A 22697-nucleotide genomic window follows, 5' to 3' on the forward strand; every position below is an offset into this window, starting at 1 on the left:
CAAACTTTCTCATAAACTTTGATCATTTCAATCGATTCGTTGTGTATTGAATGATTCACATTTTTATCATGATAAACAAGAAAAAAGTGTTTTTTTTTCTTTCAATTTTCATTTCAGAACATTCAATCATGCGAAAGAGTTAAGAAAAGGATTTAGAATCCTAGGCAATGAGATAATAATAGAGAGGAATATGAAAAGAAAGAAATTCGAATGTTTTCTTAATTTAAAATTGTATCGCACATACGAAAAAACATGGACTCAATAACAATAAGAAGAGAGATGTGAATAAAAGAAATATCTTTCTGCAACATAACATGATGATGATGATGATGAGATCTTATTCTTTTTTTTCGTTTTTGTTGACGTCATAATCGAGAAAAAAAATAGTACAAGATTAGCGAAAAAAGAATAAATTTTTTTTCCCATAACGATGGTGACAAGAAAAACAACAATAATATTATCACTGACTTGACAACAGTGATAAGCTATATTGAACGAAAATGAAAAAAAAAATTGAAGAAGAAGAATCGATATAGCGAAATTGGATCATATCCACGAAACAACAATTAAGAAATTAGAACTGTGAAAATAAGAAGAAAAAAAGTGATAACATTATCTTCATAAACAATGCATGTTGTTGTTGCCGATGATTTATATTTCAAATACATATTTGTATACAATATGACCAAAAAAAACTGCAAAAACTGAATGTAACGTATATGTGAATCAATAACGGTCCAAATATTTTTTGACATGTTTAGATGTTATAATTTCGATATTTTTTATTTTATTTTTTGTTTTATTTTCTATCCACAATGTTCATATGACATTTGGCGAAAAAAAAGAATATGTATACACACAGAAAAAAAACTGAAACGCCAAAGTGCAAATAAAGAAGAGTAGAAGGAAAAAAAAGAAGAAATCGAACCAAAAAAATTTCCGTATGGTATTCGTATACGAATCCATTTTGGATCCAAATAAAGAAATAAACCATTTGTTTTTTTTTTGTTATTTCAGTGTTGTTTATAACGCTTCGCTTGATATATCTATTTAATAATTGTTATTCTTATCAAAAAACATTATGTATTCTTATCATAAAAACTTGAATTTTTCTTCTTTTTTTTGTTTGCTTGGAAATGTAATGTTTTTTACATGAATTTTTTTCCCATCATAATTTTACATAAACAACCACCATTTTTGTATTTCCATTGTTACTAGTTATCGATTTAATATATTCAAAGGTTTTTCCTTGGAAATCTTGTCTTAAATCAATTTCTATTTTTATTTTTTTTCTCCAAAAAAAACTACATGTATGCAAAACAACAAAATTTTCCATTGAATAATAATGAAAAATGAAAAAAAATTGTTTTGAATATATGAAAAAGCTAAAAATATTTTTGTATGTATAATGTCATAAAATGAAAATGAAAAATTCTTTGATTTACATACATTTCATTAGAAGTAGAATGATTGAAGTTTTTCCTTGATTTGTCTTTTATGTGTGGTTTGTTGTTGCTGTTTTTTTTTTGTAACATTGAATCATTTGTATGTTTTTTAACTAACGAATCAGCAAGAGTTCAAGAACAAGCAAAAAAGTCGATAAACGATGATGATAAATTGACCGTGTGTATGTGTTTTGATTGGTAATTTTGTTCATCAAGAAAAATTCTGCATTCTCATCTGTATACTGTGTGTCATTAACAACAAACATAAATGTAATTTCTTTTTCTCTGATTCTTTCCTTCATAACTGAATTTGTTCCGTATTTTTATTCTACCTAGAATTTTGTCGTCTCTATCTCCACTTTTTTTTGCTTGTTTATCTGATTGAAGTTGACTAATTGAGTATACTGAAAGTTTTCAATCATCAACATCAAAAATAATGACTATAGAAGAAGAAATAATAGTCAACAATTACCGATTTGATTCAATTTACGAAACATATGTAACAAAATTTTCTTGAAAATGTCAATTTTACCTAAATTGATCAATGATTTTTGTTTTAAAATGGATCTAAATGAAACTATTTGGCCATTAGACATTTCGTTATATAATTCGATGCCGGTAATTTCATCAACAATATCATGGAGTATGTCTAGTTTTCAAAATTTTGCACAAATTGAACGTGAAAAAGTTGATCGTAATACTAGCTGTAATTTACGTGCCGGTCTTTTTCCAAACGAGGTATGAACATTTTTGTTATATTATTATCAATTTATGATAAAATTCAATTTTTTTTTCAATTTCAGATTTTCATCATTTATGGTGAACAATATATTTGTTCATCAAGTTATGAAATCTATTTAATGTTGTTACATTATTATCGTTGTAGGTTAGTTATTTTTTATGATCATCACACCCCATCAAATGTTTATCAATAATTTTCATCCAATTAAATGAAAAATTTATTTATTATATGTTCAAAGCATAAGTTTTGTTGTTTCCAATGAATCTTATGGTGGCTATTTAACATCTAACGGTTCCTGGACCGGAATATTAAAATTGGTACAACAAAATGTAAGAAAAGTTTATTTCGAATGTTTTATTTTTTTTTTTTAAACATGATGATTCGTTTTTTTTGTTGTTGTTGTTGTTGTTGTTGCTACATTCGATAGAAGATTGATTTTATACCGCATATGTTTTCAATGGAATATAATCGTCATCAATTATTGGATCATAAACAATTATTTCCACAAGAACATACCACAACAATGCTAACTCAAAAACATTATCTAATCAATGATGATCCATTTAGATTATTTCATGCTTATACATTGGATATCTGGTTATTAATATTAACCAGTTTCCTATGTTTTACATTTTTAACAAATTCATTGGAATGTTTAATTGCAATTAATTTGAAAGAAAAGTTTTGTCCATCAATGTTTATTGTTCATCATAGTAGCAATCGTTCGAATCAATGGCTCAGATTTCATCATATTGTTAATAATCTGATTGATATGTTTACATTGTTCATTGGTCAAGGTAAAATGATTAATACGAATAAAAACTGAGTATATTATTGGAACATTTTTTTCGATGTTTTGCTCCACCTTCATGACAAAACACCATCATCATTAATGATTCAGGTCTCATTTAATTTTTTTACTTTATCTAATATCCTCTTTTTTTCCTGTCTGTGTGTGTGTGTCTGCAAATAGATTTGCCCAAATGGAAAAATCCCGTTCTTATTCGTTCTGATCATCATTATCATCAATGGGGGCAACTCAAAATAAAAACGGTCATAAAAACTTTACAAAATTCATTAATAATCTGGATATTTAGCTCAATGATTTTACGATTATTATTCTCATTAGACATATTGGCATTATTTTTATCGGAAAAAGAACAAACCATCGATTATTTTGATCAATTAGAATTATTTCTTCAAATACATCCCGATTATAGGATCATCCTGAATCCAAATTCAACGACAGCAAAAAATTTTCTTGAGGCAAGAATTTTTTCGATTCTTTTTATGGAGTGGTGCAAGAGACAAAAATGAAAAAAACCAATAATGATTGATTTGAAAATAATATCAAACTACAATTAATAGAAACATTGTTTATTTGTATATTCAATTTTAAATCAATGACAGAATTTTCCGAAATTGGAACAATTTATAACACCCGTTAATAATGCTGAACTAACCACATGGGAAACTATAAAAAAGATAGTGGATGGCCAACATATATTGATCATTGATAGAGGACGTGCACAATTATTAGAAAATTTTTATGAAAATCTTAAACTTCATGTATCAATCGAAGGTTTACCTGGTACGGTAGTAAATATAGCCATACGTAAAAATCTTGACAACAAAATAAAACATTATTTACGTCAATTATCAAAAGTTATTCATGGAATGGGAATCTGGAATCTGATATGGCGAAGATCGATTAAATTCAATTGGTTACAATCAGAATTGTCTAGATTACAAAATCAATGGATTTTAACAATAAACGATATCGAAACTAATGTAAAAGAAATATCAGAAATTAATTTTAAAAATAGAATTCTTCATAATAATAATATTGGTGAACATTCATTGGATACGACAAATACATTGTCTTTAATCTATATTTACCTATTGGGCGTGGGCCTTTCCATAGTCATGTTTATGGTCGAAATAGTTTATTTCGTCATAAATGGATAAAATTCTCAATCCTGTTCAAATTAAGCAAGCAACAAATAAAACGATTTAATGGAACATTTTTTAAAAATAATTCTTTCAATTTATTCACAACATAAATAACATGATAACAATGGCAAAATGAATGAATTTTTTTTTCTTGACAATGTTTATATAAATAATAAATCTGTGAAATAAAAAAAACCATTCTGAAATTATCGTAATTTATCAATGATGATGATGATGATGATGTCGATGACTGGCTTTATCATCAATGATTGTTGCATTAGACAGATTGAATGTATCCATTGGCGTATGGGTACCAGTTCTCATTGTAGATGATGATGATGTTATACAACGTGAACATCTAATACTTAAACGTATCAATGATGACCATAATAATTCTAAACATCCGTATAGAATAACACGTAGATTTGGATGTGTAAACAACATGATTAAAGGTAATAAAACGGTAGAGGCCATTTCATTAATGTATACAATGAAAAATTGATACATTAAGAATTTCGATGATGATTCCGGCGATGATGATGATGATGATGATGATGAAGTAGTCATTGTTTGAAATAATGTTGGTAAACAAGCATGACAACCATCGATGAATAATTTGAGCAAATAACCTGAGATGTAAATCCATGAACAAATTGTTATAGAAATTAATTCTCTTGTTTCATTGAATACAATTGAACGACTTTGTTGACGATGTTGTTGAGAAAATTGTGTGGAACTAGTTGCTACTGTTGTTTTCGTTCTTGTTGCTGTCCTACGATTGTCTAGCCCAGATGATGTTGAACAAGAAAGATTACCACCATTACCATTATCGGAACAGCGAGTTTTACAACCACTACCAAATGGTGATGATCGTCGATCAGTGGTGGTTGTCCGATGTTTTAATAACAAAGAAGATCGTTTCAATTTTAATATTGTTTTAATTGGTTTTCGATGAATTTGTGAACATTTTTTATTTTCACTACCATTACTATCATTATCATCCATATCAATAGCAACTTTACTATTAGATGCTATCGAAGTAATCGATGCTGATGTGGATGATGTAACAATTATATCCGCTTTTGTTGTTTCGGATTTCATTGTTTCACCAATAGTTGAAGATGAAACACAATGTTTATGATGATGATCACATGATTTTTTTACTGAAATAGGCATTGAATATTGATTAATCGATTCTATCGATGGTGATGATGTAGGCGGCTTAGATTGTGACTTTGATATGGGCATCATTGATAAGGGAATTATAAAATTATCATTATCATCTTTTGTTGTAGACGGTGAAAATGTTATTTTATTATATTCAGCTATGGTAATCACTGATTCTAGATTCTGTTGTTGTTGTTGTTGCTGCTGCTGCTGCTGAACATGTGGCTGTTGTTGTCGGTGAGTAGATATTTCAATTTGTTCAGAATGTTTAGAAAAACGTATTGTAGGTACATGATGATGATAAGATGATGTTCGAGAATAATTATCTTTATCATTATCATTGGATATGGAATTTTTTGTTTCATCACCATTATCACCGATAGAACCATCAACATTATTTTTATTTTGTGAACGAAAACAACAACAACGATAATGTTGACAAAACATTCTCCAATTGATTCTTATATTATTATTACGATATGAATTATAAGTTATTTTCATCATCCAATAAATTAATGGTATAGATGCTGGCCCAGTGATTAATAACAACGAATATACATAGAATGGACATGAATGTCTTGTGGACCAATCAATTGCACATGTTAGTTCATCTATAATGGATATATTACACACACAAATATGACATTATCATCAACAGCAAACAAACAAAAAAAAATTAGATTTAAATCTAAAACTTACCATATAGAAAACGATAATTTGAAAAACCATAGATTGGTGCACAAAGATGTAATGTAATTAAAAATACTATACAAGACATTGTCAAATATAGTACCATATGTGTACATTTACAAAGATAATCACTCTGTTGTTTATAATGTTTTATATAACTGAAATGTTTTTATATATTGAACATGATTATTGAATGAACATTACGATTGATGGAATGATATGGATGATTAATTAATTAATACAAATCGAGAAAAAGACGAACGAATGGATGAAAAAAAAATGAAAAATTAATTTTCATATATAATTGATAATGTACATATATAACATGGAAATAAAACAGAAGATGAATAGAATAATTGATAAATTATAATCACAGAAAAAAAATCTGTTTACGATTAATAATGAATGAATGAAAAGGTGGAATTTGGTATTTTCTTAGCTATCATTTCAATATATATTCATTATGACTAAGAATTAATGTGAAATTCTTGGGAGCTTTTTTTTCATTTTTTTTGTCTTAAATTATTCTGTAATTGCACCGGAAACCAGTCAACTACGAGTCGAATTCACCATCATTGTCAGCATTCTCAAACAAACAAACAAAAAAATCAATCAGAGCAAATATTAGCAATTTAGAGTATTTGTAAAAGGAAAAAAATTAATTAAAAATCAAAACAATGGACAATATCGACAACAACAACATTTCTGATTTATTTTGGTAGTAATTCTATTTCCTTCCATTAACTAAGAAAACAAAATACAACACTCATTAAACTGTCAAAAAAACATTGAATATATATTATGGGGGATCTGTTTGATTAGAAAAAAAAACTTACCGATCATGTATGAATAATGCCATCGTCCATAGATGTATATAATGCATGAATGTAATGCCAAATCCTTGTAGATAGCAAAGTATTTCGTTGTATATGATGCAATAGCCTACAATTTGATTATTATGACAAAAAAAAACAATGATGAATTCATTATTAGTGCTAATCTCATAAAAAAATACTAGTCGTAATGGATGTGATGGAATAAAACATTAATGTATACATAATAAAAAAAAAAGTATGAAAGAAAATATGTCAAAAAGAAAACAAGTTAAATTCCAAAAAAATGTATTCGATTTATCGACCATATCAAGAATATTATCATCGGTCAAATTAAATAACATTACCATCATAGAATTGATCATTATTGTAAATAGTGAAATGAAACCAAAATGGAAAATAGATTATATTTCAATTAGATATAATCTAATCAATATCAATATTGTTTTGCGAAACTATCTCATGTAAAATGAATGAAAAGTTGAAAAAAAATAACAAAGTCAAAACTGATGATTTTATTCTATTATCGAAAACGAATTTCATGAGTTTGAGATGATAAGCAATGGAAAAATACAATTGTTTCTTAGTTCTAAAAGAAAACGCTGTTTTATTATTTGATTAATAATAAATTATATAATTGAATAAATTCAATATCAACATCGATATTGAAACAAAAAAGAATTGGAAAGATAAAATTTCCAAATTAATTTGGTGGTTGTTGAACAGAAAATGTTTAGAGATAAAATCAATTTTTTTTTTTGTTTTTTCAAATCAACCATTTGGCTAATGAATTCTTTGGAAATTTTTCTTCAAAAAAGGTTTTTTTTCAAAAATAATTTAAAAATGGTAAAATACGATAACGATAGACAGTGATTGCATTTGGTTGAAGTAGACAAGACACACCAGGTTATTTTTTTATAATCACATGATTTTGCAATAACAAAAAAAAGCTTTTTTATTATCTGAATCAAACATATATAATAAAAGTTTGATAAAAATCTACACTAAGATGATAAAAAAGTTTTGAAACTAGCTAGAAATTTACCAATTTCATTCTTGATAAAAACAACATTGATATTAATGAAGATGAGAATAAAATGAGAATCTTGATATAGGAATCCTAAAATAGAAAAAAAATATTATGCCAAGATAAGCAGAATCAACGTGAAAAAAAACTGGTTCTGTCACAAATTGTCGAAAATAAAAATGTCGAATACAAAATGATCGAAAATATTTGATCGAAAATAATAAAGTCGAAATGACAAAAATGTCGAACAGACAAAAATGTCGAAAATAAAAAAGTCGAAAATTGAAATGTCGAAATGGCTTGAGCCCTTATCCCTTAAAATTATCACTAACGAAAAAGACTCAAATATTATTTTTTCATTTTAATTCTGGATACACAGTGGCGACTTTTCCCTTATTTAATGCAGAGAACGTCAGTGTTGACTTTACTTATTATTGTCAAAGACAAGGAAATTTTCTGAGACAAAAGTGTAAAACATCGATGAACCGATTTATAGTATTTTAGACTTTGATCTCTATTCTAGATTGTTTGTCAATACAATAGTTTTATCCAAACCTCACCGAAGGTGAGGTTTGTATTAATCTAATGAACCGAGACCACCTAACCTAACCTAACCTAAACTAGAAAAAAATAAACATTTTTGGCCCTGTGAAGACCGTTCATAACATTGAATGCTCCTTTTATCACCCACTCTTCAATAATTACTTAAAGATAATTTTGATGCTGTAGTAAATCGATAAACAATCAAATAATAATCACAAACAAATTTGAATGAAAATATAAAGTGAATTGATAATAATATGAATCCAAATAGTTCGAATAAAAATAAAATTTTATCATCTTAATGTGTGATTATCCAGAATTGAAATGAAAAAATAATATTTGAGTCTTTTTCGTTAGTGATAATTTTAAGGGATAAGGGCTCAAGCCATTTTCGACATTTCAATCTTCGACTTTTTTATTTTCGACATTTTTGTCTGTTCGACGTTTTTGTCGTTTCGACTTTATTATTTTCGATCAAATATTTTCGACCATTTTGCATTCGACATTTTTATTTTCGACAATTTGTGACACAACCAAAAAACTAATTGAAACTAAAAATACACACAAAAATATCTTTCTCTTTCTCAATTTTTTTTTGTAGAAAATAAAACTTTTACTATTCATTGCATTCTTTGGAATTCTATATGTTTATGATTTCTTTTTTTCTTTCCCAATATACTCGCGTATTGCTTCCAAAAAAAAAAAATCAAAGGAAAAAGTTTCTTTCTTTCACACACAATTACATCTATCAAAACAAACCAAACCAATATTGACTTGATCACATAAAAACATCCTTTACAGGTATACTCATTTTTACGATCAATATTCTTTTTTTGCAATACAAAAAAATCATATTTCAGTCGAATCAATATTTTAATTTTCACCGGTTCCCATATTATATAGTCAAAAAAATTTCTTCCATTTTCAATTTCAATTTTATTTCACTTTTTGCGGTCACAATAATAATAAATTGAAAATCGACATCAATAATAATAAAAATAACAATAAAAAAAATTCAATCGAAATATCATCATGTAATCAATAAATGTACAATCAGAGTTACATTTGCGAAATATTTTTTTTTTTTGATCATTTCAATTTCAAAACCAAATTTTCAGGTTTTATATTATATTACAATAATATATGTTTCACCTCCCACAAAAAAAAACTGTAAAAACAAGACACAGTGAACATAATAATAACAAAATGAACCAATTGAACGATGAAAAAACTGGTCGATTACCTATGATGCATTTGCTATAAAATTGAAGGAAAACAAGTCATTATATATGTCAATAAAATGATATTTTCTCATTAAAAAAAAAAACCTACAAACTTCCGATAATAATAATGATGATGGCCATAATTTTTATAGACTAAATAAAAAACATAATTTATACACAGTAAAGGAAACATAAACTTTACCAAAAAATTATGCCTATCAATTTATATTCGAACGATTGAATTTTATTTGTAAAATATATGGAGTAAAAATTCTTCATCGATGACAAAAAAAAAAAAAAATCAATCCATCAACGACGATACATTATAATCACCTGAATGTTTGTGTATTTGATAAGTAGGTGTGTGTGTGTGTGTGACTATGTTCATCGCAAAAATAAAGTAAATTGGTTACCGAAACAAAAAATCACACACACCCAATAATAATAATTATTATCCTGAAATGGATGAAAAAACAACAACATTATTCTGTTGCTGTTGTTACCTATTTAGTTTGTCACATGATAATATATTTATTATTATTATGAGAAAAACAAAACAACAACAATGTTTCCAATTCCAATATATCAATATAAATCATTTCACATTACACATTAATCATTAGTGAATGTTTTGTCATGTTTTGTTCTTTTTTTCCATTTAATCACAAGAAATACAGAGAATAAAGTTTCAATTTTCTGTTGTTAAATTCATCTGAATTTATTGTGTTCATATATTGAAACAAACCAAATATCAACGACAAAAAAATGAAACTAAGATTCAATTAATTAATAATGAAAAAAAGATTTACTCACCATAAAAACATCCTAGCTGTATTGTTGAACGAAATAGAATCTTAAGCAATGATTCGATGAAAAACAATGTGATGATTATATCAATCACTGGTATTTGTGATTGTTGTTTACCAAATCCATGATTAATTACGTGTTGATTCTGTCGTCGACGACGTCTTATTTTAATGGCTAATGAACATAAGATTGTTGCATTTGTTGTAATACCAAGTATTACTTGTATCACGATTGCATAAAATTGATAATCATCAATATGAATGGCCAATTCTGGATTATTAAAATTTGGATGTATAGTTGAATGATGATGATGATGATTTTCATTATAATGATTATTAGGATGATAATAATCCTGTTGATGATTTTGATGAAAATGATGTGTATCTTGATGAGTATGATTATGACGATGATGATGATCTATGTCTGTCAAAATATTCATCGGATTATCTCCTGTACTGAATATGGACACTTCAGTCATGATTTTATATCATAATTATTAATGATAGCAACAACAAATTAGATGTGACAACTAAATCACTAGTTAACTCTGCTAAGCTTGTTGTTATTGTTGATATTTTTGTAATTCTATTTCTTTTCTTTTTTTTGTATCAATCGTATGCAAATTATCATTATTATTCAGCAGTAATTTGATTGAGAAAATGAATAATGGTGAATAAAAACGATAAAAGATTTTCATTCCATCACCATCCATCTATCCATTATTTGTTTGTTTGTTTTTTGTATACAATGAAAATACAAATATAAAACACATTAAATATTTGTTATCATATAAAAAAAATCAGAATATTCAGAATATTGTTGATGTGATGACAAAGAACAGACATTGTTATTGTTTTTCATTCTATTTTGTTGTTGTTGTTGTTTTCAAGCTGACAACGTCTCATTATTATTCTTGTTATTCTTGTTTGTATGTTGTTTTGATAATGATGAATTTTCACATGAATTCAATATGATGATGAATCTGTAGTGAATTCAAGGAAAAAGAAAAAAAAATGACAAATTCATAATTTCATAAATGGTATACAAACATACGCATGCTCAAACAAAATCGGACAATGTTTCTAATATTATCCAAAAAAAAGAACTGAAATGAAACAAAACTATAATGTATGACCACAGATACTGGAATCATGAAAAAAAAACACGATCAAGATAGCAACGACAACAACAATAACAATAGAAAAAAATTGAATTTTAAGTATAAAGAAAAAACCAATTCAGAAGGGAATTTAGGATTTAAATTTAATTTTGTTCTTTATTTTTGTTCATTCATTTATTCTTTCACAATGACTCCATAGAAAAACAACAACAACCGGATGATGGCAATGACTTGAAATAATACATAATACAAAAAAAACTAAAATAATAACATCTATTGAAAAAATCATCAAGATCTTGATGATCTTGTCGAGTTTGTTTCATCATCATCATCATCATCAAGTTTGTAGTAAGTCTGTATGTGTGTTTTGCATCTATTCTTGATTGATAATTTTTTTTTCTCTGACTATGATGATGAATAGCACTATTGTTTATGGATATTTCATTCATTTTCCTTTTCTTCTTTTTTTTTGCTATTGATCTTGATCTCATTATTTTTTTTTCACTACTAATCTTATTTGTTTCGACACATAATCTCATAAAACAATAGAGAAAAGAAAATTAATAACAATTGTATAGAATTTGAATTAAGAATCAAAAAAAACAAGAATTAACTAGCTAATAAAAAAAATGTTCAAACCCATGAAAATGGTGATGATTAACAGAGACAGATCATCAATGATTACAATTCTTATGTGTAGGGTTGCAAGATAGGGCTTTTAATAATACAGCTTTACATCTGTTAAAAAATTTTTTTTTTGTTATATGAGAAAGTTTCTGAAAGGTGGACATATCCTTTTGTACTCCATGGGTCTGGTAATAACCCTATTTATATGAAAAAAGTTTTGTTTAATTTCACATTTTCTTTGTTTTTAAATCTCACCATTGTTGTTATTGCGAAAAAAAATCATCATTCTGTGTCAATATGTGTGTGTGTAATGAATAAATGATGAAATCAACCCAGATATGATTAGAGAAAAAAGGAATATAGAAAAAAAAGGTTACTTGATGTTGGTGTCGTTGTGTAAATATTCTTCTCTTTTGTTTTTTAATATTTAGCAATCAAAGTTTTTTCGTCATTGAATCCAACATACAAACACACACACACACACACACACGAATTTTATTCTGATTTTTGTTCTTGTTGTTTATACCGGTTGGTATAAAACAATGACAACAAAAAACCAAATAAAGTTTCCTTCATAAAATACAAAATTATGCACACAAAAAAAACTGAATATTTACTTAGAGTAAATTTTTCTTTTTTTTCCTACATTTATGTTGGTGTTTTTTTTCAAATGAAAGAGAAGAATACATATATTTTCAAATTTAAATTAAATGTAAAATTGAATAAAACTATAAAAGTGGAAAAAAATGTGATGGAAAAAAAAGTTTAATGATTTTTTTTTTCAATCTAATCAAAAAAAAATTGAAAGTTTATGGAAATAGTATGCAAGGAAAATTGTTACACCACAGATAGAAACAGATAGTAAAAAAGTAAAAAAAAAAAAAAAAATGAAATGAAATGAAATTCATACGAAATTTTCAAATTTCGATTTACTTCAAAATTGATAAACATAACGAATAAGCACAAGTTTTATTTACGGTGATAAATATCAATTAGATGGTTTAATATGTAAGGAAAACCGATAAAGTGTAATGAGGTTATCGGTTTAATTTTATTCATTCATATAAATCAAGTTTGCCAATAACAAAGATGATGAACGGTCTTCAAGGATGTTTATTTTTTTTTAGTTTAAATTATCATAGACGAAGGTGAGGTTTGGATAAAACATTCAAACAATCTAGAATAAAATTAAAATACTATAGAATCGGTTCATCGATGAATTTTACATCAGAAAATTTCCTTGTCTTTCGAACAAGCAACGGTACCGATTATCATATTCTAAACAAGATCAAATATGTTTCGATTTTTTTTTGTTATCTGATTTTCGCTGACTTTGCAGCATTAATCTCAAAAAAAAAATGAAATTGAAATTCATACGAAATTTTCAAAAGAAATGAAAAAGCGAATAATAAAGAAAACAAAAAAAGTGTAATTACATTCACAAGTTTATTATTATTATTATTCACAGAATAAAATTAAATTACCATGAAATTAAATTCTAAACAAGATCAAATATGTTTCGATTTTTTTTTGTTATCTGATTTTCGCTGACTTTGCAGCATTAATCTCAAAAAAAAAATTTGCTTAAAGAATGAAAAAGCGAATAAGAACGAAAACAAAAACGTTTACAACAAGTTATTATTATTATTATTCACAGAATATAAATTACCATGAAAAAAAAATTATACAACTATCTGAATGTAAGGGAAAAAAAACTTATATTTATTTTGACATATCCACTTGAAATATGTATGGTCAGAAACAAACAAACTGAAAAAGAATATTGTTGATGATTGATGAACAAATATCAGATGAATAATAATTTCTAATTTGAATAGACAAATTCAAATAATAAGTAAAAATAAAAACGCACATAAATCTAAAATCTAAATCTAGCATGATGATGATAATAGCTTCAGTCTTTATGACAAATATTCTCAATCTCTATATGTACGATATATTCAAAATTCATTTCTTTGGTTCATTGTATGAATGGATGTGTATGTGTGTGTGTGTAAATGCATTTTGATTTGATTTTTTTTTCTTCGATGACCGTGTTTTCAGGAGGGAAAAGTTAGTTATTCTGAATTTTATATAGAAATGTTTGTGGTACCAACACATGCATATAAACAAATTCATGAATGCATAATAATAATACAAAAAAGACACTCTGCCAAAAAGGCACTTGTGTCACAAAATACACAATAATAAATTAAATATTATAGATTATTGGGATTTAGAGAGTATGAATCTTTGGCATATATTGTTGAAAAATTGGCTATGACTGTTGAGTGGATGATAATTCAACCAATAGATCAAAGAGAATGCGTCTCACATTCACAAAAGTGGTGGTTTCACAAATCCAACTAGTTTGACCAACTTTATTATTTGTATAATTCAGGATAAAAATAACCTAAAATTCTTAGTAATTTTTCAGACAAAGTCTAAAGATAAATATTCAAAAAATTTATTCAAGGTTAAAAAGTACAAAATTTAAAAATAATCTATGATCTAAGTCAAGTGCCACCTGCTCAATTTTTTTTTAGTTGTTTACCGTTTTAATTCTCAATATAGTTTGCTTTTACCAAATTGAGAAAGCCTTGATATTCCAAACGCACGCACGCACACACACACACACAAAGACATTTTCATGATCATACCGATTTTTTTGTGGACAATTTGATGGATTTAGAAAATATAAATATAGAAAAAAACAATCACATTGTATTGACTATGAAAGATTGTTGAGTAAAGTTCATTAAATTAATCTAATTTGTTATTATTATTATCATCAGAATCATAATTACCATCATTTTCCAATGAAATTACATTCTTTATATTTTTTTCAATTCTTTTACATTAATCATTTCTTGCATGTAAACTTGAATTCCAATGTTTTTAATTAATTGACAATGGATTAATCATTTGGGACCAAAAATTGCCATTTCGATAGCATAACCAAAAACAACACGATCCACTATCGAGTTAATAGTCTATAAGTCTATATTTTGTTGTTTTGATTATAGAAAAATTTAACGAAAAAATACATTGTCGCGTTGAAATTGAATTTTTTTTTCGATTGTTATTTAATCATTATTGAAAACAGAAACCATCAAACACACACACACACACGAATGTCATTACCATATCTGGCAAACTAACCTTTGAAAAAAAATCTTACAATTAAAATTACAATGACAAACACAAATAATGACAGAATTCCAGTGAATTAGAATGAATATTTTTTAAATTATTAATGAACTATCAAAAGTAATTAAAGAAGACAAAAAACACATGTTTCAAAAATAAAATTTGGATTCAAATTCAAACACAAACAAAGTTAAAAAACAAAAATAAATGATAATCTCAGCCATCATAATATAATCTAAAAATGAAAAATTTATCATCATTTAATTATTTAGAAATTTTAACACTGAATAAAATAGTGATTTTCATAGAAAAAGATTCACAATTTGATAATGGATGAAAATCCATTATAATTCTTATGCCATAAGGATTATTATTAATAATCAATGAATAGAATAAATTGAGAACAGAAATGAACAAATGAAATGTAATACGGAATGACGATGAATTTTATCATCATTAAAATAATCAAATAATGAATCAACAGTGATTAAATATATTGTGGATGATACAAAATTCATATTCATACATACCAGATTTCAAATGTGCATACTGAACATGAAAAAAATTCACCAATCAACCAACAAAATGAATAAATTTGCAATTTTAATCTAATTTAGTTGTTGCTATTTGATTATAGAAAATCATTTATTATTTATTGAATAATTTCGTTTGAAAACACAACATTCATTAAATTCAAACACACACACAGGCAAGCATCATATTTTAGAATTCTTGTATCGATAACTTAATTGATGGTAAATGTCGGTTGACAAAGTAACAGATGTGGAAAAAAAATCGGTTCATAAAAAGGATCCTTTTCCAGTAAAATCTGTCTATCGAATGAAAACATTCAAGAATTGAGAAAAAAGATTCAGTTCGCAACCATAAATGAATATTTTTTTCTTCAATTCTTTATTAGTGCGTGTGTTCTTGTGTGTGTGTGTGTGTGTGTGTGTGTATGTGTGTGCAACGACAATCAAAAACGCCAAACAAATAATGTGATACGATACAGCAGAACTCATATATATGTGGATTTTTATGTTTGATTCTATATAGCGAATGAGAGACTACAACAACTGTGGAGAATAGAAATTAAAGAAAAAACTTACCAAAAATACTGTTGTTCCAGTTGAGAGTGTTATTTTTTTCATCATGGAACATTTACATTGTTCTATTACACAACTACATAGGAAAAACATCGCCAAATTTTTCTACATTTAAAAGTGATAATACATAATCAAGAGAAAAAAGATATTGTTGAAAAAAGAATCACAAATGACAAAGACTAAAAAAAGAAAAGAATTGGAAAGAATCATTTAACATTATAGTTTTAAGAACAAAATATTGTATACAAACAAAAATAGAAAAAAAATCAAGATTCATCACTTCATGTTGTTTCCCTATTTCAACGATAATAATATTTCATCTCGTTTCGTTTGAAATTTGACCGAAAACCATCTATTTACCAGTTCATACATCAAAATGATTCATTTGTAATTAAATTTTTTTTTCTGGTTATCGATAAGTGGTTTCAAACAAACAGAAAAAAAGAACCTTATAAACATTCATCACAATACATGAATATAGAATGACAGTATAAAATGACCAGAATCATTTCCATTATCCAAGCATCACAGATTCATTAAATTTAATTTCCGTTTTGTTATCACATCATTTTTTTCTTATTCATCGTCTCCGGTTATTCGGTCCTTTATCCATTCATTTTGAATTGCAATTTCATTGTTTTTCATATGATTTTCAACGATATCATCATCATTATTATTATTATTATTATGATCATGATCATCATCATTTTCTGTATGACAAAAAAAAACATCAATCAAAATATAATTTAATTAAATTTATAATTTTCTGTGGATGATTATTGCATGCATATTTGAAAAATCCTTTCAGCTTAGATGATGATGTTGATATCGTTTCATTTATCCTTATTACACTATGTATATATTCACGTCACGAAATCACTCTGGGACCACAAACACACACATACAGAAATACTGGAATAATTTTTTTTTTCAATTTTGCGGTTTCTCACATTCTTTTTTTTTATCCACTTATATACATGCCACATACAATTAGTGAAATGAAGTAATAATGACAACAACAACAACAAGCCAAAAAAAAAAAATTCAATTATCCAAATTCAAAAACAAATTTGTTTGCTAGTTAGTTGTGAATAGTATATATGAATGAATAAATTACACAATTACGCAGAGATAATAATGATGCAATCATCATCATTTTATATTATTCTTTTTATGTTTTTTTTACTCTTACTCATCTTGTTTTTTTTTCGTTTGTTGATACTATGTGATAATTTATTTATCTTTTGAATATTCAAAACATGGTGAATGTTTTTATCTTTTATTCGTACTAATTTATGATAATATATCGAAACCAAAACACAAAAACATTTTTTTTTGAAATGGATCAGTGACTTTTTTTTCAAATGATACAATAGACTGGAATCAAAATAATGATAAACATTAGTGTAGAAAAAATAACAATGAAAAACTTAATGATTCTTGACAAAAACAAAAATCAACGAGGTTCCAACTAATGATCAACGTGGTAAAACATATAAATAAAAACCAAAAAAAAAGAACGGAATCAAACTGGAAGAAAAATTACAAAAGTCAAGCACATGGCTATGAAGATTTTTTTTTTTTACTTAGTACAAAAATAAATTAATAGTTGAATCCTCTAATCTTTCCATGATTTTAAGTGGTAAATAATTACAAAATATTGAAAAAGATTCTTATTTCATCATAAATTTTTAATCATATAATTTAGAAAAACTTGCCACAAACATTGAAAAAGTAAGTAAACAAACAAACAAACAAAAAAAATGGAAAAAGAAAATTAATATCCAATTGAAATTCTACAAAAAAAAATCAACGATGAAAAAAAAATTCGATTCAATTAATTGATGAAATAACTGTGTTCATCAAAATGAAGAATCCAGAAATATTTGATATAATGGAAAAATTTATTATTTATCTAGCAACCAGAATATTTTCAGTGATGAAACCACTTTTCAAATCGATAATATACTATACTCATAGTTATGATCGGCATGCAATCTTTGTATCTAACAATTTTATATTAAGAAATTAAAAATTTGAACAAATCAAATAAATCTTTATGATCAAATATGATTTATATTCTGTACTTCTTCAATGCGTGAAGAATACATGAAATATAATTCTGGAAAAAATTTCAGTAATAAAAAAAAAACTAAAACTAGAGCCATCAATGAGTGAAAAATCAAAAAGTGATTATTATTTTTTTTACGGATGAAAATGATGTACAGAAAATATAAAATATGCAGAACGAGAGAGAGAGAGATAAACACTTCAATGTTGTTGATAGCCCAATTTGTTTTATGTGTTTGTTCCTCTCTTCAAAATTGGCTTAAAAAAAGTAAAGAAACGAACCATTGCTCAACAATCAAAAATGAGAAATATTATTGAGAAAAGATAAAAAGAAAAATTTTTGAGCTTTTCACAAGATTTCTCGAACCATCTCGAATCATCGAAACGGCAACAAAAACAAATAGAAAAATTTCTAATTTATATTTACCAGAATATGTCCTTTTTTGGATTATGTTTTCTTCATACGCATACACACAAGTTGACAACAAGGGCATCGCCAACAACAACAATAATAAGCAGAACCTTCTTTATTTTTGTTATTTAGTTTGGTTTTAAAATTTAAACATTTTCAATTTTTCACTATTACACTATGTTTCACTCAAAGAATAGAAGACAAAAAACCACTCGACGATGAAGAAATTATAATTCCATTACAATTTTCTTATGTTTATACAAAGCTATTGTTAGTGAATGTTGATACAATATGAAAAAACTTTTTATATATGATTTAAGATGGTTTATTCGGTTGTATGACAATAATGGAAGCTAAACAAAGAAAAAAACAAAATGTCACATTTTGTAAAAGAAAAATAAAAATAAAAAAATCAAATTGAAATATGAAATAACTAAAATTCTTAATGATGACAACCCTGAATGGCATATATGGATGCTAAACAGCAAAAAAAAAAACATTCTCGATGTGATTATTTTTTTAGAATCAACCAATGATGGTTGGTTTTTGGTTGTCAAATAAACTGATGAATTCCGTCATTTATAAATGATGAAATTTGACATTAAAAATTTGAAAAATAAAAAATTTTCTCACTAGTTTATATTAAACACACATATGCGAAAGTCTATCATTTCAATATTCAATATTCATATATATATTCAAATTAATTTCCTAATTTTGAATGGAAGCGTTTTTAATGCATTGTCACCATTAAAATGTTAGGTAAGAAATTCGACTTACAAACATTCTTCTGTAACGCAATTGTTCATTAGTAGAGAGCTTACTGCAAACACATTACATTAATCTTTCTCTTCTTTGTTTGTGTAAGTGTTTTTATCAAAATAAAACTACCGACCGAACCGAAAAAATATCGATTAATACGATAACTTTTTTCACTTTACTTCCTGTTGTTTATTTTTGCAACAAAAAAAAACATCAATGTCTACAACGTTTAAAACTAGATAAAAATGAAAAAGTACAGATGCTAACGAATTCAAAATCGGATGGAATTTTTGTTGTTAATCATCATTTTCATTATCAGATCATTAAAAAACTACTAATGATGTTCTACTTTAGCATATCCACTCATTCAATACACACAAATACATAAAATGAAAAAATTCAACAAAATAATATCGCAATCAACTCATTAGTTACGGCAAGATGATCAGAATGAACGAAAAAAAAAACGATTAAAAAAATAAATTTCAAACATTGAATAAATCCATTAAAACAAATTCAAAGGCAAAAAAAACATCGTTTTTAGAAGTTAAATAGAATTGAATTTGTGAAAAGTTTTAAATTAATGTTATGTTTTGGCTCGGTCACAGTCATTTTTAATTTTCATCTGTTTGCCAATTCGACTATTCGACAAATAATCAGCTTTTCTCTAAAGTTTTTTTTTACAAAATTCGCTGTTTCAGGATTTGTTTTCAATTTTTTTTTCATACAAATTCTTTGTTGGTTGCTGAAACTATAACTATTGTTGTTGTTGTTGTTGTTGTCGGTGTTGTTAGGTTATTGTAGGCATGTCTGAGTAGTTTCCGGTGCAATTTCAAAAATTTATTCGAATGATTTTTTTCTCGTTGAGGATTAGATCGATATAGTGTACTGTAAACGATGGTAATAATTTGTGTGTTGAAAAAAAAACATTTCTCTGGCTTTATGACGCTCTATCTCTCATTCTTATCGGCCATTATTTCAATTCATCCAACTTCATGGTCAATAATATTCGATCGTTGATCGTAAGATTCTTGTTTGTTATTGTCATTACAAAAAAAAATGGTGATCTTCAAAAAAAAAGATGTCACATAACCATAAATCAAATACTTTTTTTTGTAATGATAAACAAGAATCTTTTCTATTATACATTTCATCGACATTCATTTCACAATATTATTGATGAAAAAAAAATATAAAGAAAAACATTTTATTATTCAACAATAGTCGTAGTTATCAAATTTCTACTTTTATGAAAAAAAATTCAAAATGAAAATAAAAACGAAGCCATATATTATGTTCCTTAATATCAAACACAGAAACGTTGATGTAGCCACCCACCATATCATCACTTATTCTAACAATCTAACGAATCAAGAATTATTGGCTTTATTGCTATGGTTTTCGCTGAACTTTTTATTATGACAAACCTCTTTACACTTTTATCTATCAAAAATCATGTGTTTTTTTTTTGACTAGCAATTTAAAAAAGCACTAGTTTCTTATTGTTCGCCCATTCAATCACATCCATCATTATTTTCGACTTTATTTTCACTTAATTCACGATCACAATGATGATGATGAAGACACGAGTATACGAATAGTCTCACTTATCCATCCTGGTCGGCAATCATGTCAACCAGCATCATATTTGACTAAAAGGATAAATGAATTTAATTTCATTTGAACCATTTGTCATGTCATCATCGTCATCATAATTCATTCGATAAAATACAAGATTCTGTTCCCGGTAATTTTTTTTTGTTCAATGATTATGTACAAAATTTTATTGGTAAAAGAATGTAAAAAAAAATTTGAAATCGAAATTTTTGAAGACAACAAATTTCATACGGATAAGAAAAAAAATTCATATCATTCACTCACGCATATTCCGTTCATGTCATAAACCGACGACCACTGTTTTTAGATTCTGACATGTTTCTGTGTATTTCAATCATTCCATGCAATATTCGAATATTTTATAAGATTTTTTCAGAAAAAAAAATCGAGAAAAAAGTCTAGAATTGATGGATAAACTCTATCATTCATTTATTCATCATCATGATTATCATCTATCATTCATTCGATTCGATTCTAGTCGATTTGAGAAAAATAATCCGAGAAAAAAAAATATAGCTCGTTTGATTGATGATCACGAAAATTTTTCTATCGTTATACCATTAAACAAAAAAGAAAATTTGAGATCCAAAATTCGATTTTCACAAAAAATTTTTTTTTTCTATTTTCAACCAAAGAATACTTTAAAAAGTTTTCTAAAAGCAATGAAAAAAAATGTAGTTCACAAATATTCGATCCACATCAAAAATATAACCACAGCCTACAACTGGATTCGAATTAGACAGCTAGTAAAATATCTTTTTGACACATGTGTTGTATTCGGCTGTTGTTCTCCATCAAAACCCCTTCACTCAGCAAAAATTCATGAATCCGATTTAGATCTGAAACGACAAATAGCAATACAATGTAAAAAAATCAATAAAATTTTTTTTAACAATGAAGTGATTCTCAGGTTGGTCATTTTAAAATATTTGTTTTTTCTTTGCATCGTATAAATTGTATAACCAATAAACATTCATAGATGTACAATTTTTCTTTTTATACAAATAGCAAATCATTTTCAAGTCACGTATTGATGGTATTTTAATTCGAAATCAAATTCCAAACACATACAAACACATTGACAAGAATATTCTTGAACACATATTTTGGCTTCTCATCATATTTGTTTCTTTTTCCATTTTTTTTTGTTTTTGCTTCGTAAGCACAAAAAAAAAAACAAAATTTTGAATATTTTTCCAATAAAAAAAAGAGTATCGATACAATGATAAATTCACTACAGATCTTTATCGAAATGAATATTATCATAAGTTTATGATAAAATCATTGAAATGATAACGATGAATAAAGAATTTATTCATTTATTTATTTGAATTGAATGATTATTTATTACTAAAAAACAATCGATTGTTTTTATTTCTTTTTTTAGAATTGTTTGTGGAGAA

General features: G+C 26.3%; 2 protein-coding genes across 5 annotated transcripts; one reads left to right on the forward strand and one right to left on the reverse strand.

Moving 5' to 3' along the window:
* Window positions 1–1556: 1556 nt before the first annotated feature.
* LOC142597365 (uncharacterized) lies at window positions 1557–4341 on the forward strand. Of its 4 annotated transcripts, none has more exons than XM_075729037.1 (8): window positions 1575–1715; window positions 1782–2183; window positions 2249–2331; window positions 2426–2516; window positions 2615–2984; window positions 3161–3453; window positions 3598–3778; window positions 3854–4341. In XM_075729037.1, exons 2-8 carry the CDS (start codon window positions 1965–1967, stop codon window positions 4153–4155), a joined length of 1539 nt encoding a protein of 512 aa, XP_075585152.1. In that variant the 5' UTR covers window positions 1575–1715; window positions 1782–1964; the 3' UTR covers window positions 4156–4341. The 4 variants fall into 4 exon arrangements, with proteins under 4 accessions (XP_075585151.1, XP_075585152.1, XP_075585153.1 ...); XM_075729038.1 differs by having other exon boundaries at window positions 1782–1944; window positions 2038–2183; window positions 3598–4341; XM_075729035.1 differs by having other exon boundaries at window positions 3598–4341.
* On the reverse strand, window positions 4200–16279 carry LOC124494964 (uncharacterized). The gene is made up of 5 exons (XM_075729033.1): window positions 15858–16279; window positions 10437–11412; window positions 6834–6939; window positions 6007–6155; window positions 4200–5918 (listed from the first exon to the last, which is right to left on the reverse strand). The coding sequence occupies exons 2-5, from the start codon at window positions 10906–10908 to the stop codon at window positions 4360–4362; spliced, it is 2286 nt and encodes a 761-aa protein (XP_075585148.1). The 5' UTR covers window positions 10909–11412; window positions 15858–16279; the 3' UTR covers window positions 4200–4359.
* Between the last annotated feature and the right edge of the window lie 6418 nt (window positions 16280–22697).

This window comes from Dermatophagoides farinae, chromosome 3, assembly GCF_024713945.1.
Source record: "Dermatophagoides farinae isolate YC_2012a chromosome 3, ASM2471394v1, whole genome shotgun sequence".
NCBI classification, from domain to species: domain Eukaryota; kingdom Metazoa; phylum Arthropoda; class Arachnida; order Sarcoptiformes; family Pyroglyphidae; genus Dermatophagoides; species Dermatophagoides farinae.